General features: G+C 30.9%; 1 protein-coding gene across 1 annotated transcript in view; it reads left to right on the plus strand.

Annotated features, from left to right (window-relative positions):
• The window catches only part of LOC129988691 (uncharacterized), a 107,889-nt gene extending 100,869 nt beyond the window's left edge, over positions 1–7,020 (plus strand). Inside the window, exons 17-20 of the mRNA XM_056096965.1 lie at positions 655–770; positions 3,129–3,268; positions 4,628–4,781; positions 6,428–7,020. Coding sequence (XP_055952940.1) covers positions 655–770; positions 3,129–3,268; positions 4,628–4,781; positions 6,428–6,570 — 553 coding nt within the window. The 3' untranslated portion in view covers positions 6,571–7,020. The remainder of the gene's footprint in view (positions 1–654; positions 771–3,128; positions 3,269–4,627; positions 4,782–6,427) is intronic.
• Positions 7,021–14,922: the final 7,902 nt, after the last annotated feature.

The following is a 14,922-nucleotide window of genomic DNA, read 5'->3' on the forward strand; positions in this document are numbered from 1 at the left end:
TACTTAAGAAAACTGAACACGCTTCCTTGGACCCCATTTTATTTACCAACTGAAATCGAAATTTGATTCAGATTTACAATTTTTGTAACAAGGTTCATGTATCAAATTTCATTTATCCACTTTTGAGCTATTGCGGAATGTGCAGGCTGATAAACGGTCAATCCTTGAAAGTATTATATTTAAATTTTGATGTGAATTATCGTGTTCACATGCACGAAAATGTACAGATTGACAAATGGTCAATCCTTTGAAGCATTTTGATGTGGATCTCCACTATAAAAGCTTAAACTATGCATCAAATTTTATTCAATTCTTCCCTTTTTGTTGTTATGTTCATTTGTACTCAGATGGACAAATTTCCTTTAATGGATTTCGTTTAACATTAATAAAAAAAAAAAATCTGCAAAGCTGATCAAATACAAAATTACATCTATCTAGCTCAAAAGCTTTTTTTTAAAATTATCTTGTTCGTAGAAGAACTTAATTCCAAAAATATAATTTGTGCACTCAAGGAGATTGGTCAATTGCATTCTTAACATATTCAGCAATGTATGGGTTATGAAAAGTTAAAGCTGGAAGACAACTTGTTCACATTCAAATCTATACTGACTTATTCCTTTTGATAATTACTTATTACTCCTTCTATTTTTTTAGTGATTACCTTCGACCAGTGTGTCTTCCAACCGCTGAAGAGGATCCAGGCCTTTGGCATGGAAGGCAGTGCTCTGTCGTAGGTTGGGGAAAACTGTACGAAATAGGACATACATTCCGTAAGTGTTAAATAAATTCATCTGACAATTAATTTAATTTCATATGCCTATACAATATATCCAGTCTGAATTCACAAATGAAATTAATACACCTGTGTGGTACATAAGTGGAGTAAACACAATTCACAGATTAATATTCGTGTCACTCAGAAATAATCTCTCTTCATTCATTCCAAAAAATGTAATAATTTAACACATAAATGCAACATTATGGAAATAGAGTTCTTTGCAAGTTTTTCATACATTGTTACAATAATAGTGTGTCAGACGAAATAAGCTGGTGATTGTTTAAAATTCCGTTTATTTACATATCTTTCTTGGTCCCTTATGTTAAACGAAAGAACAAATTAAGTTGCATTATTTAAAAAGAGACAACATAGTCTCCCAAGTTTCACTCAGTTACCATTGCTATTAGGGCGATGGTACATAGTTACCATATGTATCCATTGACCTGACCAGAGTCTTTACCTCCATTATGATGTTGACTACCATGTCACTCGTGATTCACACCTATATTATCTAAGAGTATTGATGCTATTAGAGTGATCCAGATCTATCCAGTTAGATGAACCCCTTCTCTACTGTAGTTAAGACAATAAAGAAGGGTTCATTTAATTAACTAGATGGTCCAATTATCAAGCGAGAATACTGGCAGTAAACATTTTAAATGCATAACAATAAGACATTATAGGAAAAAGAATAAGCTAAAGAGACTAGGAAGTTCTAAAATATAGTTCTAGTTAACAAATCATGATTTCGAATTGACTTCACTGATAACAAGTTGATTCCTATGAATTAGATAAATAGCATGGTTATTGACAAGAATTAGTCGATGACTCTATTCAGATATTTTTACAGACAATGTTAAAAATGTTTTTCGGTTTTTTTCTTCACGTCCTTTTTTCTCTTTAAAATTTAAAATTTTAGAAAAAATTCATCAATATGCAGATTCCTAAAAGACTTAGAGATAATCTAAAGAAATTTTACTGTATGGTGCTGCCTGTACCTGTCCATTCCTTAATTAAATGTGGACTGCAGTTAAACTGCGTTTTTGTGAAGCTCCTAGAATTAACTTTCAACTTAAATAATTGAGTCTGTTTATCAACCAGCATCCAGGCGTCTTTCTTCCATTAGTTCCATAGCTATTCTGACTGAATTCAGCAATCTTTGATAATGACGCATCGATTTTAAGTACCAGTCTTAAGGGCCGATACGGGAACAAAGTTTTAGTGTATTAGTATATTTTAGTGTATTTTTAAATTCAGACATGGATACGGGTAGAGGAAATATCATGACCTAGTGCATCATTTATTCTGTTAGAGCTATTGTTGAAAACAGAGGGAAAAATAATCATTTTATATCCCATATGCCTCTTACTTTTACTATGGTCTTTGGTATATATACTTAGCCAACTTGCCAAAATGCTACATGCAGCTGATATACCGATAATATTGATGGCCATACCATCCATTCACTGAGTTTAAGAATTAGAAGCAAATTAGGGCATCATAATCGTGCCATATTCTGAAGCTAGATGGTTTATAGCCAATGGTAACTAAAGTTGACCACAAGAAGAAAGCTACAAATGGTCATATCATTAATAATTTTGGAATTGCATGTTTCTTCATATTTTTTAGATCTATAATACAATGCAATATTAAATTTTTCATATTTCTTTGACGCGCAAGACTGAAATGAAAGAGAATTTCAAATATTGTTTAATCACTCGGAATATGAATTTTTAAAAATTAAATTCTGTTCAATTACTTTTAAATGTATTAGGAATATGTTCAGAACAATTTTGCTCAATTAATTTTAATTGCATTAGGAGTATATTCAGAATTGTGTAATTGGAAGTCTAAATACATTGCATATCTTTCCCCATATTATCAACTTGAACAATCTCTGAATTATACTTACGTCAAATACACATTTCTGTTGTTGTGCATTACAAATAATCAATCCTTTTGTCTTTTAATTATTTATTACATCACATACATTTTACCAACCCTGGGTGATACGGATTCAACATAAAGACATCGAAATATGTAGGAAATATTTCTAGGGTCATAGAAATATTATTACAAAGTATTTACAGATTTCAAAATCGGCCATATTTTTATCCAGACTGGCCACATTTCCCTTCGGATAAGGGAGACACGCACTAGTTTTCCCGTTTTAAAGATTTATTGTGGCACTAAGTTGCTACAGTAATTTAGATGCATTTGGAGAGTACATATTCATGAAGAAATACATATCGTCTCATTAGTTTAAAAAAGTTATGTCAAGATTGTTTTATAAATACAACTATTAAGTTAAGTATTCAAGGAGATGACTTAATTTTTTTCTCTTTTCTAGCGGACAGTCTACAAGAGGTCCGACTTCCTGTGATTTCAACCGAAGAATGCCGGAAACGTATCCTCTTCCTCACCATGTACCACATCACAGACAACATGTTTTGTGCCGGATATGAGAGGGGAGGAAGGGATGCATGTCTGGTGAGTACGAATTTTAGGATTTGAGGCTTCAAAATTACTTCTATCACTTTTTCGGATTATCAAATTAAGGATAAGGCTTTAAAAATATTTTTAAACTGTCATATAAATCCAAAGCAAATATGGAATTTTTAAAGATGATAGTATGAGGTTATATAAAAACATTTGATTGCATAACAAAATTTTATATTGAGCATTCATTTTGTTAGAGAAATGAATTGTGCACAGGTATCAGGAACAATCAGTATGTGATGTAATAAATAATTAAAAGACAAAAGGATTATTGTATCACAAGTGAAGTGAGGACACACAAAACACTCTCAACGATTGTAGCCTGGTACTACAATCCAAGACTTACTATCAAACGAAGGGTTACAAGTGCTTTTTAATATGTTCTCTCAACTGAGTTAGTATTTATTATATAACAATAAGAAGTAACGACTTCTTCTACAGGACTTAATGCATAGTAGAATGATTGGCAAGTTTGAGAAAGAGCATCATATGGCGAGTGTAATGTAAGTCAAGAATTTGAATCGAAAAAGAGTCATTCACAAGCTTGGAAAGCATAACAAAACTATGAATGTAGCGAAAGATAGGTTGTTGGTGATCTGAAAAGAAAAGCAATGGCTTTGAATGATCAATATATCGTTCGGCAGACGAAACAAGGGCGATACCAGTCAACATGCAACATTGTTGAGTGTCGAAGTTTTCTTTGTTCTGATGCCTATTTGCATCAACAATCCCTTCCCCATATTTCTCTTACTATCAAAATAAATACTTTTAATAATTTTAATATAATCTCAGTATCAGTTTTTAAGTGTTCAGATTTATGACAAACTGAAATAATGAAACATTCAATTGCGGTGCAACAACATGAAAGTTCATTTCAATACCTCGAGTATGAAATTTTTTTTTTAAACTAAAAGAAATTTTAAACAAAATGTTAACATCTTCCGAATAATTTTTATTAAAGTTTATCAGGGCAATTATTGTGAGTGAGTGATCCATCTGCAAAAGAAGCCTCTTGGGAAGCCAAAGTATGAGAAAGCATTGAAAATAAATATTAAGGATAATGGTTTTGAAATTTAAACTATGCTTTATTTTAATTTGAAATCTAAATAAAATTAAAGCACAAAATTTCATTCCTGTATTCTGAAAATATCGTAGTGAAATTTCAAGGTCTTGAGAGCTTTCAAAGTTGTGAAGTCCCAAAGCCATACATTGCCTGCTTCATAACCCTAAACCTCGCTGGGTGATTCCAGTGATTAATTAGATGCACAGTTCTTGTGTTTCAGTCTTCTACAATAATTTGTAAAATGAATACTTCCCATGCAAGTTAACTTATTCTAAGAAATTCGGTAGGGCGACAGTGGAGGACCTCTGATGTGCCAACGCGAGGATGGTCGCTGGATTCTTCTAGGTGTGACTAGCAATGGAGACGGATGTGGGAGGCCAGGACGTCCGGGGGTATATACCAAAGTGGCAAACTATTTAGATTGGATCCACAAAATCATAGGTGAGTTACGGCATTTTGTTTCCCATCGTATTGTAGAAATAAAACGATGACTAGTCTTACTTTACCATCTTCCTCATTTTTACGTTCATTTTCTGATTAGTTATGTGTTTAAATTTTGAAGAGAATATTGGATCGCAATGATTTTTCATTTAAATATTTGAGCGCAATGATTTAGAAGTCGCATCATAATCAATATTTTAAATAAAAATAATTGGCAATATGAATTAAAATATTGCAAGGTCCATATTTAGTTTTAAAAAAATGGTGACAAAGCAAATGAAATAAATGTATCGGTATACGTTCACCTCAGCATGCACGAAACAGTTGATTCGACAAAGCAAAGCACCCACATATTATGATAAGCAGGTTCATGCAATTTCGAATCAGCAACGTCCAAACAAGAAAAATAGTTATTGTAGACGTTATGTTACTGTATTCTACTCTTGTCCATTTAGACCTTCTCGTCTTTCTCCAAATGCCTTTTTTAAAGAATAGTTTTAAAAAAAAATGTTTATACCGCCTTTTCTAAGTGAATTTGAAGAACTGAAAATGTGAATGTTGATGATTGCTAAGATAATACGTAAAAATATCTCGCTCTAAATAGATGATCAATATTTATTATCCGTGCAACTAAGAGAACTCCTGTTAGGCAATTGAAAGAAACGTTTATATAGTGTAATGGAAGAAAATTTAATCTGCATCGTTATTCATTAAAAATAACAATAGCCATTTTGAAGCAATCATTTTGAACTGAAACTCTGTAGCAACGTTATTGAATTTGTTTTAGGAACTGAAATTGATTTGAAAATTTTCATTTATCGTTATCCTTTAGTATCTTGATGAAATCATAAAAAATTCGAGTAGTAAATCTAAAATGAACCGAATTATTACTTTTATAGCTTAAGAGTAATTAAAGGTTGAATATTTTTAATAATAATCGTCTGTAAATAATTATGATTTTAAAAGCAGATATTAATTAAAAATTATATAGTTTTTTTTTTTTTTTTTTTTTTTTTTTTTGCAACCATAACTTTTGCGCGATTCTCTCAGCGCCTGAAAAGGGCACAAGGTAGAATTTTTTTACTTAAAAAAAAAACTACGTATTCACTAGTAGCGGTATTGAGAAGTTATGATCCTAGTTACCGCACTGAAAATCAGGATTTTATGTGCTCAATCCAATTTTGCGTCAACACTGCGTGCTATGTTGTTATAAAAAATACAAATATTTTAACTATTTGGAAGACAGGGCAAACAGTTTTTTTAAAATTTCTACAAGAAAATGTATCGTACTTTAGTTTTGGAACGTCATTTTTGATTTGTACATAGTTTTGGAGGTGGTATATAATGCGTGTAAAGTAGAGTTTCATGCGAAATCGAAAATTCTCTCTTCTTTTTTACTATCATACCTCTCACCATTTTCGAGTTAGGACGCCAATTCTGAATTTGCAGCTAGATGGCGCTCTTAGTAATATTATTGAGCATAGCCACACTGAATTTAGATACCATTTTTTATATCAAGCCATAGCCATTCTGCAATTGATAGAATGCAAAATTCGGAAATTAGTTGGCATTCAGTATAATCATAATTTGTCTGTACGGATGAAAACGAAATAATTTCTTAAATATACATGTGATATTTCTTCCAGAGGCCAAACATTCTATTCAAATTCTACCCGATTCCTGCGAGGGTGTGCGCTGTAGATTGGGCAGATGCATCGCCCCCTACAAGATGTGTGACGGACGATGGGATTGTTCTGAAGGAAAGGACGAGGACCACTGCTTTGAATAAACAACCCTATCATCTCCCATAAAATTCATTCTCTCGGGTCTTCATTGGTTGTGGCCGATCAAATTTTACTTCAAATGGCTTGAAGCGGGGAACAAAAATCAAATTCTCTCTTTTTACGTTGATGAAATTTGCTCACTTTCACTCTGCGTGTAGGTTTTGTATGTTAATTTATTTTTTTAAGGATTGACAGCAGAGTTTTTGTTATTCCGGAACATAAAAACTCATCGAAATGAAATTTCCAGAAAAGACTGATCATTTCGAATTTTGCATTTGAAAACTTTTTTTTTTAAAGACATTTTTTTTCTTCTTGTGAGCTGTGTTATTTATGTGAGTGTGTGTCATGTTAACATATCTCGAAACAATTTTGTAAGCATTATTTTAGCATGTTTTGTAAACTTTTAAAATTTATTTATTATTTTAATTTTTATGTAATGCTTACAATGTTGTTTTAAACGGCATTTTAACATTTGTATAAAGTTTTTTTTAATAAAATCTTTTTTATAATGAATTAAGCTTACTTTGTACTTATTTTCTATCACAAACAACTGGACTTAAAAACACAGCATGGCTGCTAAACTCGACTTTTTAAAATTATGTTTCATCATATTTAGTATCGGATTTAATGAAATTAAGACTTAATGGATGAAGAAAATTTTCGATCGAAAAATTCGATCTTTTCATGTGCTTAACTGTGATAAACAAATTAAAATATTTTGTTTCATTAAAATAGTTATTTTTTCGAAAAACGTACTATTTTTATTTCATTCAGTAAAGAAATATTGGCTAGATATATTTGAAGGTTGCTTGATTCTAAAAATCTCTTTTGAAAATAACCAACCATATAATTATCACACCTCAGCTTAATGTTCCATACAGTGAAACAGTTAAAACGCCGCTAACTACTGAACAAAACTTTTCTTATTAGCAAACAGTTAAAAGTAAGAAAATGGAGTATCTAAATCTCATGATGAAAGCAATACAGAGTTAGAAGCGATTTTCAATTCTCTACAACCTAACTCATCTTTTCATGTTTCCAAACCTATCCCTAAGTATGTTAACCAACACTGCCAGGAATAATCAGTTTCCAGGAGTAACTGTACTACTCAGTGCTTCAGTTAGTCCTGGCAACATGAGCTGCTGCTTTCAGTTAGTACTAATCCTGCTAGAAAATATTTCATTTAAGTCGATAACGTAATTTGAAAAAAAAAAAAAACCTTAAATTAAAGACTATAAGTACCAATATCTGATGTTTGGATAAAAAAAAAATTAAGAAACTTAAGTGTGGAATTATAAAAATATGGCAGAAACTTATATAAAATGCAAGTGTTGGTAGCATTCCGGAGGAATGTATAAATTTTTCGATATTCCTTTGACCTTTACAAATATCTTCAATCAGGCATAACATTTTGACCTATTATTTCGATTTTCACTCTTGATATTAAACTGACTTAGCTTCATTTGGTACAAGGAGAAGATGTCTCACCCATAAACATCTTCTCCTTGATAACAGATGCACTAAAGTGATATGACCAAGTAATGGCCATATGAATATGTATTGCATGCCATATTGATTTGACTATTAAGGATTTTATATCTGAATGCCTATTTTTTAATAATAATCGATCATGGTGTTTTTATTCTTCTTGAAACATTTATAATTTAATGGGAAAATATCCCCATCCAAATGTTTTTAAATTTTTGAAAGAAATTGATTTTTATCATTCTATTTAACATTGTTCACTTTTATTGAGCGGTGCTAGATAAAAAAAAATGTTTTACATTCATCTAAAATTACTTGTTTTTCTTCATCATTTTTAATGTCTCAATACAAGTTTTTAATGGCAGTCATATGATTGGCGCAGCATAGCTAATTTTGTTTCTAGTACCACAAAAAAAAAAATAATAATTAATGTCGCCATTTTGGCTTAGATTTTATTAAATAATCTTTAATTTTAATCTTGATATGTTATTTTAATTCTTAGCTTTTCCTTGGGCATCTTATATTCAGTTTCGAATTCAGGTATAAATAAGATTGCGACTGTTTCAATCGCCATTATAAAAGGGATTTCGAATTTCTCAGAAAAAGATTCCATAAAAAAAATTATAAAAGTACACAAGAATTATTAAAAGACGCTTCAGAGATAAAACTCTTCGAAAAGAAAAACAGAAAACCAGGTGGGAAAGTTCTATAAATATGTGAAAATATGCAACTGAGGAAGTACAAAATCCATACTTGCTGCTGTTTAACCTATTCAGATGTTGCTTTTAATGAATACAGTGAACTAGTATTACTATATCGATGGAAATGCAGAAAAGATAGTCCATCTGGTATCAAGAGAAGCGCAATTAAAATTTTTTGAGTGGAAGCTGATGCTCTGACCCCTAGAACAAAATATTGCTCAAATGCTGTGACAATGACTGCTTTTGAAATTTTTCCGGTGAACTCATTAAACTTGGTTGGTATAAGTTTTCATCATATTATCCATCTGGAACTTCGTTATGACGTTACGTTGCATGAAAACTAATGAACGACGAAATGTCCTTGGCAAGATCATAGAGAGCACCGACAACCGATTAAAAGGAATCGATCTCAGATTGGAAAAAAAGAACAGGTGAGAGCTAGCTACATTGTAATTGACTGCTGAGATAAACAAGTGGACAGGGGAAGACTCCAGTAAACTGTTGTAAAATTATTCTTTATTGAATGTGTGTCATATTTTCATACTGAAGTTAAGAAATAAAAGGATATTCAGTAATGCAACATCCCCCACCCCTCCTCTTGTTAGAGAATTTGGGAATTTCTGGGTACTCGAGAAGATTCATTACATCGCAAGGCATTTAGTAAGTAAAATATTTATTTATATTATCTTTATTTATTTGAGAATTATAAACTGAAAAAAAGGAGTAAGAAAACCTGTTATAAATTCAATTTAAAAACATTGCGTTTAGTTCTTGTAATTAAACTAAGCCAGCGGAAATAGTTTCCCTAAAACTTCCTTTCATACTCTCCAATAAATGTCTGATCTCCCTTCCCTTGCATAAAACTCTGGATCTTGAATAAGATAGCGAATTTCTTGCATGGCATTGGTAAATGACAGTTACGAAATATAGATCTTTGGCATGAATCTAGCATTTTTATTGAATTTATTGCAAGAATATCGATTTTGGATGCCTTTTGCCGGTAAATCGACACCAAAAGTTTAAACAAAATTGCAGCTACGGTCGCAAGATAATATATATATTGATTTAAGTTTTAACGTTTATAATTTATTGCACGCGAAAGTACAGAACTAAAAACGGTCAACCTTTCTATGAACTTGGTTCAAAATTTGATAAATAAAGTGGAACCTCGTTTAATGAGCATAATTGGTTCCCGAATCATCTTATTTGTAATGCGAAATACTTTCTCCCAAAAGAATCCATGTTTAAAAGGAAATGCGTTCCATTCCGAAAAAAGAATTATAATGAAGTAATTTATAATGCATGCTTTTTTTAACAAGAAAATTGTCTTAAAACATTTGTCTTTGACTATGCTTCAAAATTTGGCAAAAATGAGATACAGCATTATCATTAATTCAATTTGTAGAGCACATAATTACTTATTGCTCTGATTGCTTATCAGAAGCTTATTGCTCTGTTGAGCCTATTTTATTTTTTCTTTTACAGACCAAACGTCCTTCGCAACTTCTTGCTGTGGCGCAGATTGCTGTTCCATGAGCTTTTCGGTATTTCTAGCTTCCACTAGCCTATTTTATTTTTTCTTTTACAGACCAAACGTCCTTCGCAACTTCTTGCTGTGGCACAGATTGCTGTTCCATGAGCTTTTCGGTATTTCTAGCTTCCACTAGCCTATTTTATTTCTTCTTTTACAGACCAAACGTCCTTCGCAACTTCTCGCTGTGGCACAGATTGCTGTTCCATGAGCTTTTCGGTATTTCTAGCTTCCACTAGCCTATTTTATTTCTTCTTTTACAGACCAAACGTCCTTCGCAACTTCTTGCTGTGGCACAGATTGTTGTTCCATGAGCTTTTCGGTATTTCTAGCTTCCACTAGCTTATCAATATTATTACTACCCACCTTTAGCCCCGTAATCTTGGTCACACACACAACCTCGTCGATTACGGTTTTACAAACACTTGCTGAAACTCTTCAGAACGCTATTTGGCCGAAACTCCTTTCATTAAGACATAAATATTCTTTTCAAACAAGCACAGCTTTCAACACAGCTGATACAAGCCAATCCAGCATGTGACGTCGCGGTGTCTCCTCGCCTCTCGTACTGAGAGATATCACTCGGTAAGTGAATCACTTTCTTTCATTTTGCTTTGTGAAGCGCCTGAATTTATATTTTAGTTGCTAAACCTATGTACCAAATTTTAACTACCTAGATTTTTGCATTTTGTAATCGAATTCACTTATATTCGAACAGACAGACTTCTTTTAAATGGATTTTGTTCAAAATTTGATAGAATTCTACAAATTTGGCTGCAATTCTATATATCAAATTTCAGCCGTATAGTTCAAAGATTTTTTGAGCTATCGTGTTTACTGATTAGCAGACAAAATACCAAAAATATGTTTTACCAACTTAGAAAGATCTGAAATATGGAGATTTGTCGAAATATCAAGCTCACATTTTTTTATGACTACAATACTTCCTCTATACTTTATATACTAGGAAGTAAACTACTGTCTAAGATATTTTTAATTTGCTTAAAATTATTATTATTATTATTATGAAAAAATTCGTTTGAAATGTTTTCAAGAAAATTAAACGATTATGAAAACACAAAGGGATAATTAAGAATACAAGAACATTTAAAATTCAAAAAAATCATTTGCCAAGTTTTTGAAGTCTGTCGAAATGAACTCAAAAGAATTTAAAGAAGTGGGTAATATGGAGCTATTGAACTTCATGGAGCCAGATCTTCAAACGGCAAAGACAATATCATACTTCGGTCCTTCAAAATCAGCACATTGTAATCGGAATAAAATTAAATCAAGTAGTAGATTATTTTCATATTATTTGATTTATTATTTCCTATCATTAGACTAGATTATTTATATTATTAGTAGATTATATTTAATATCGAATTTTATATTCTTAGACAATATAAATATTTCGATAAAATTAATTCACTTATAAATTTTCTTGTTATCTTTAGGCGAATAATGGTAATATATTAAAGAAATTGCCAAAGGGGACTTATCGTAAATATCATTTTATCGTCCTCTCATCATACCATTTAATTTTATTGAATTGTTTTTTTAAAACAATAGTTCCTTTAACTATTTTTTAAAAAAAATTCATGAATAATTTTATAACTTTAAATGCCAGTAAAAATTAAAATTATATAGAGTTATCCATGGAAAAAGATTATTTTACAAGTAGCACGTTGATTGTATTCCTATTAATTTCCCTATCTTTTTAATATTCGAATGTCGAATCTGACTCGATATTCTGAATGATATATAATTTTAATATTTTTATCAAATATTGTAGAATTCATATGACAGAAAATACTGTGATAGAGGACAAATAGGTTACTTTTTAAGAGTTGAAACAAATCAAGCGGTTATGAATATAACGGAAATTCCACAACTTAATATAAGAATCTTTATTAATAAAGCGCAGGGCAACTTTTGGCATGTTATATAGCCTGGATTCGCCTGGGAATTGAATCGCATAAATGCTAAATAATGTCTAGAGGAATACTGTACCATTCTTCATGGAGATATTGTGAAAGTTCCTGGAAAGATGCCGGTGGAGGATATCGATTCTGGATTGAACGCTTTAAAATAGACCATAACGGTTCGATTATACTAAAATAGGGGGACAATGCGAGCCAAGATAGAAATTTCACTTCATCCTCGTGTTCATTAAATCATGACTGGACACATTCCGCTCCATGAACAGGAGCATTATCATCCTGGATAATTCCATCTTCTAGAGGAAACAAACGTTACATTATAGGATGAACCTAATCAGCTGTAACTTATCTATATTTTTCCCTAGTGATTCTTTCTTTGAAGTTTATGATTGGACCAGCATAAAACCCGCAACGGTTGCCCATACCATATCAAATTCACCTCCATGACTGGATAGATGGAAGGAGTACAATCTCTATCATACGCTTATGCAGATGTTCACCAAACATGTACCCACTCTATTATGGGGAATAGAGTGAAACCATATAACTATTATCCTCTTATCAATAACCAGGTTTTGTGGTTATGGCATTACTGTAGATAACGTTTGGCATTAACATCTGTAACAAGTGGCTTGGGACTTGCTGCGCTTTCGTGCATGTTCTGTTTATGAAGGCGTTCCCTAATTGTAATTACTGACACTGGAGAATAAAGATGCTGGCTGAGCTCTGCGGTCACTTTGGCTGCCGTTGCTTTCTTTTTAGACATTACAATCCATTTCAATATCAGTAGGTCTCTTCCACTCAGTTTCTCCTTCCATTCACTATTTTACTTTGCCAGCTTGTTTTGTGACGCTGTAATTACTTTGACACCGTATTTCTAGAAACGTCTAAAAGTTAGTTTGTATAGTATTAAAAGGATTTCGATTTTGCTGAAAAAGTTCTGCAATTTTCTTTAAAATGATATACTAAAACCAACTATGAGAAGTGAATTGATTTCAAAGGTGTTATTACCAAAGATTAAATTGAAATCTATGAAGAAAATCTGATTTTGAAAGTTGTTGAGAAGAAAGAGGTTCCCGAATTTTGCATTGCAAAATGGCCTTTATGTGGTTTAATCTGACTCTTGATACTAGTTAATATGCGAGTCCTACACTTTCTTCAAATTACACTATTTCATAGTTAACGTTGATTTTTTTTTTCCCTGATGAGATATTGCCTCTAGGCTTTGCAATAATGAATTAATCATTAAAAGCGGGGAAAAAAAGAATACAAGTTTATTTTTAACAAATGTAAATCCTAGTTCATATTATTTGATATTTACTCAATTCCCTATAACTAGATACTTATTTTTCCTGGTTTGAAAAAGAAATCCAATTATTATGTAGAAAATATCTTAGTAAGATGCTTGGTTCTTCTGAAAGGAATAGAAATGTTAGACGTTTTTATTAAAATTCGAATAATTTTCTGGCATTCTTAATTGCATTTTTAATCTGCTTTCATGCATCTCTATGACTTTCACCATTACATTTTATTATAATCTCTCATTAATGTTGACTAAATTTGGAAGTAATAAGTTTTAATTATTAGGAAATTACTTTTCTGGAATTTATAGTACAGAGGGGACCACTGATAAAAAAAAAACGAACCGGAGCAGTGATTAAAAGCTTTACTTTTTTTCTTTTTAATAAGTAAGATACAAATTTGCTGGATTATTTTCATAGATTTAATTCAATTAAAGTATAATATTAAAAAGATATTGTGGATTTCTTTTATTGTTGCATATCTATAGTTGCTGCAAAAGTATAACCAAAGTTTTTAAAAAATGTATTAACCCTTATCGTGGCAAGATTGACTGAAAGAAAAGCAAAAAAAAAAAAAAAAAAAAAAAAAAAAAAAATGTATATAGGTAGCTTCTTTACGCTATAAAAAACATCAAAAAATAAATTTAAAAATCATGTAATGAATGAAAGATTTGATAAAATAAAAATGATTTGAATTATATTGATATTAATAAAATTGGCTTGAATATTATTAAAAGAATAAAAATGATTGTTACAAATTGTATTTATCTGTTTTCAAAAATTCATAGGGGAAAAAACCGTTATATTTTAATTAAAGTTCTAATTGAAAATTTCAAAAATCCATTGCTAGTTCCTTCTTGATAAGTAGGTAATTAATAAGTGCTAAATTTGGTAGCTCTAATTCTAATGATCTGCCCTGTAAAGAATTGCCTTTTAAGCATTATGTTTTTAACAAAAAAATGTATGCAATCCAAAAACTTAATCATATTTAAAAAATTAAAAATCCACAAAAAGTTCAATTTTATATATTATTAACAATTAAACGCTAATTTTGGAGAAAATATATTTTGAAATATGCATTCATTAGAAAATTAATTTTTACATTGAATTTCTGAATTCCTTTTTATTTTATTTTTCCATTTTAAAATTCAAATTGAAAAAGATAATTTTCTATCCCGGGAAATTAGTCACTAGAACAAAAATAAGAAGACAGAGTAAATAACATAAAACTATGTAAATTACAATAAGAACAATTAAATAATATTAGAGCTCAGAAATAATTCCATAAAATGTTGTTTTTTTTTTGTTTGTGTGGTATTTTGCAGAATTTTGTACATTTTTAAACTTTATTATTTTACATTATGTTCAACTAATATGGAATATTACAGAAAAATGAAAA

The sequence above is a fragment of the Argiope bruennichi genome, chromosome 10 (genome assembly GCF_947563725.1).
Source record: "Argiope bruennichi chromosome 10, qqArgBrue1.1, whole genome shotgun sequence".
Classification (NCBI taxonomy): domain Eukaryota; kingdom Metazoa; phylum Arthropoda; class Arachnida; order Araneae; family Araneidae; genus Argiope; species Argiope bruennichi.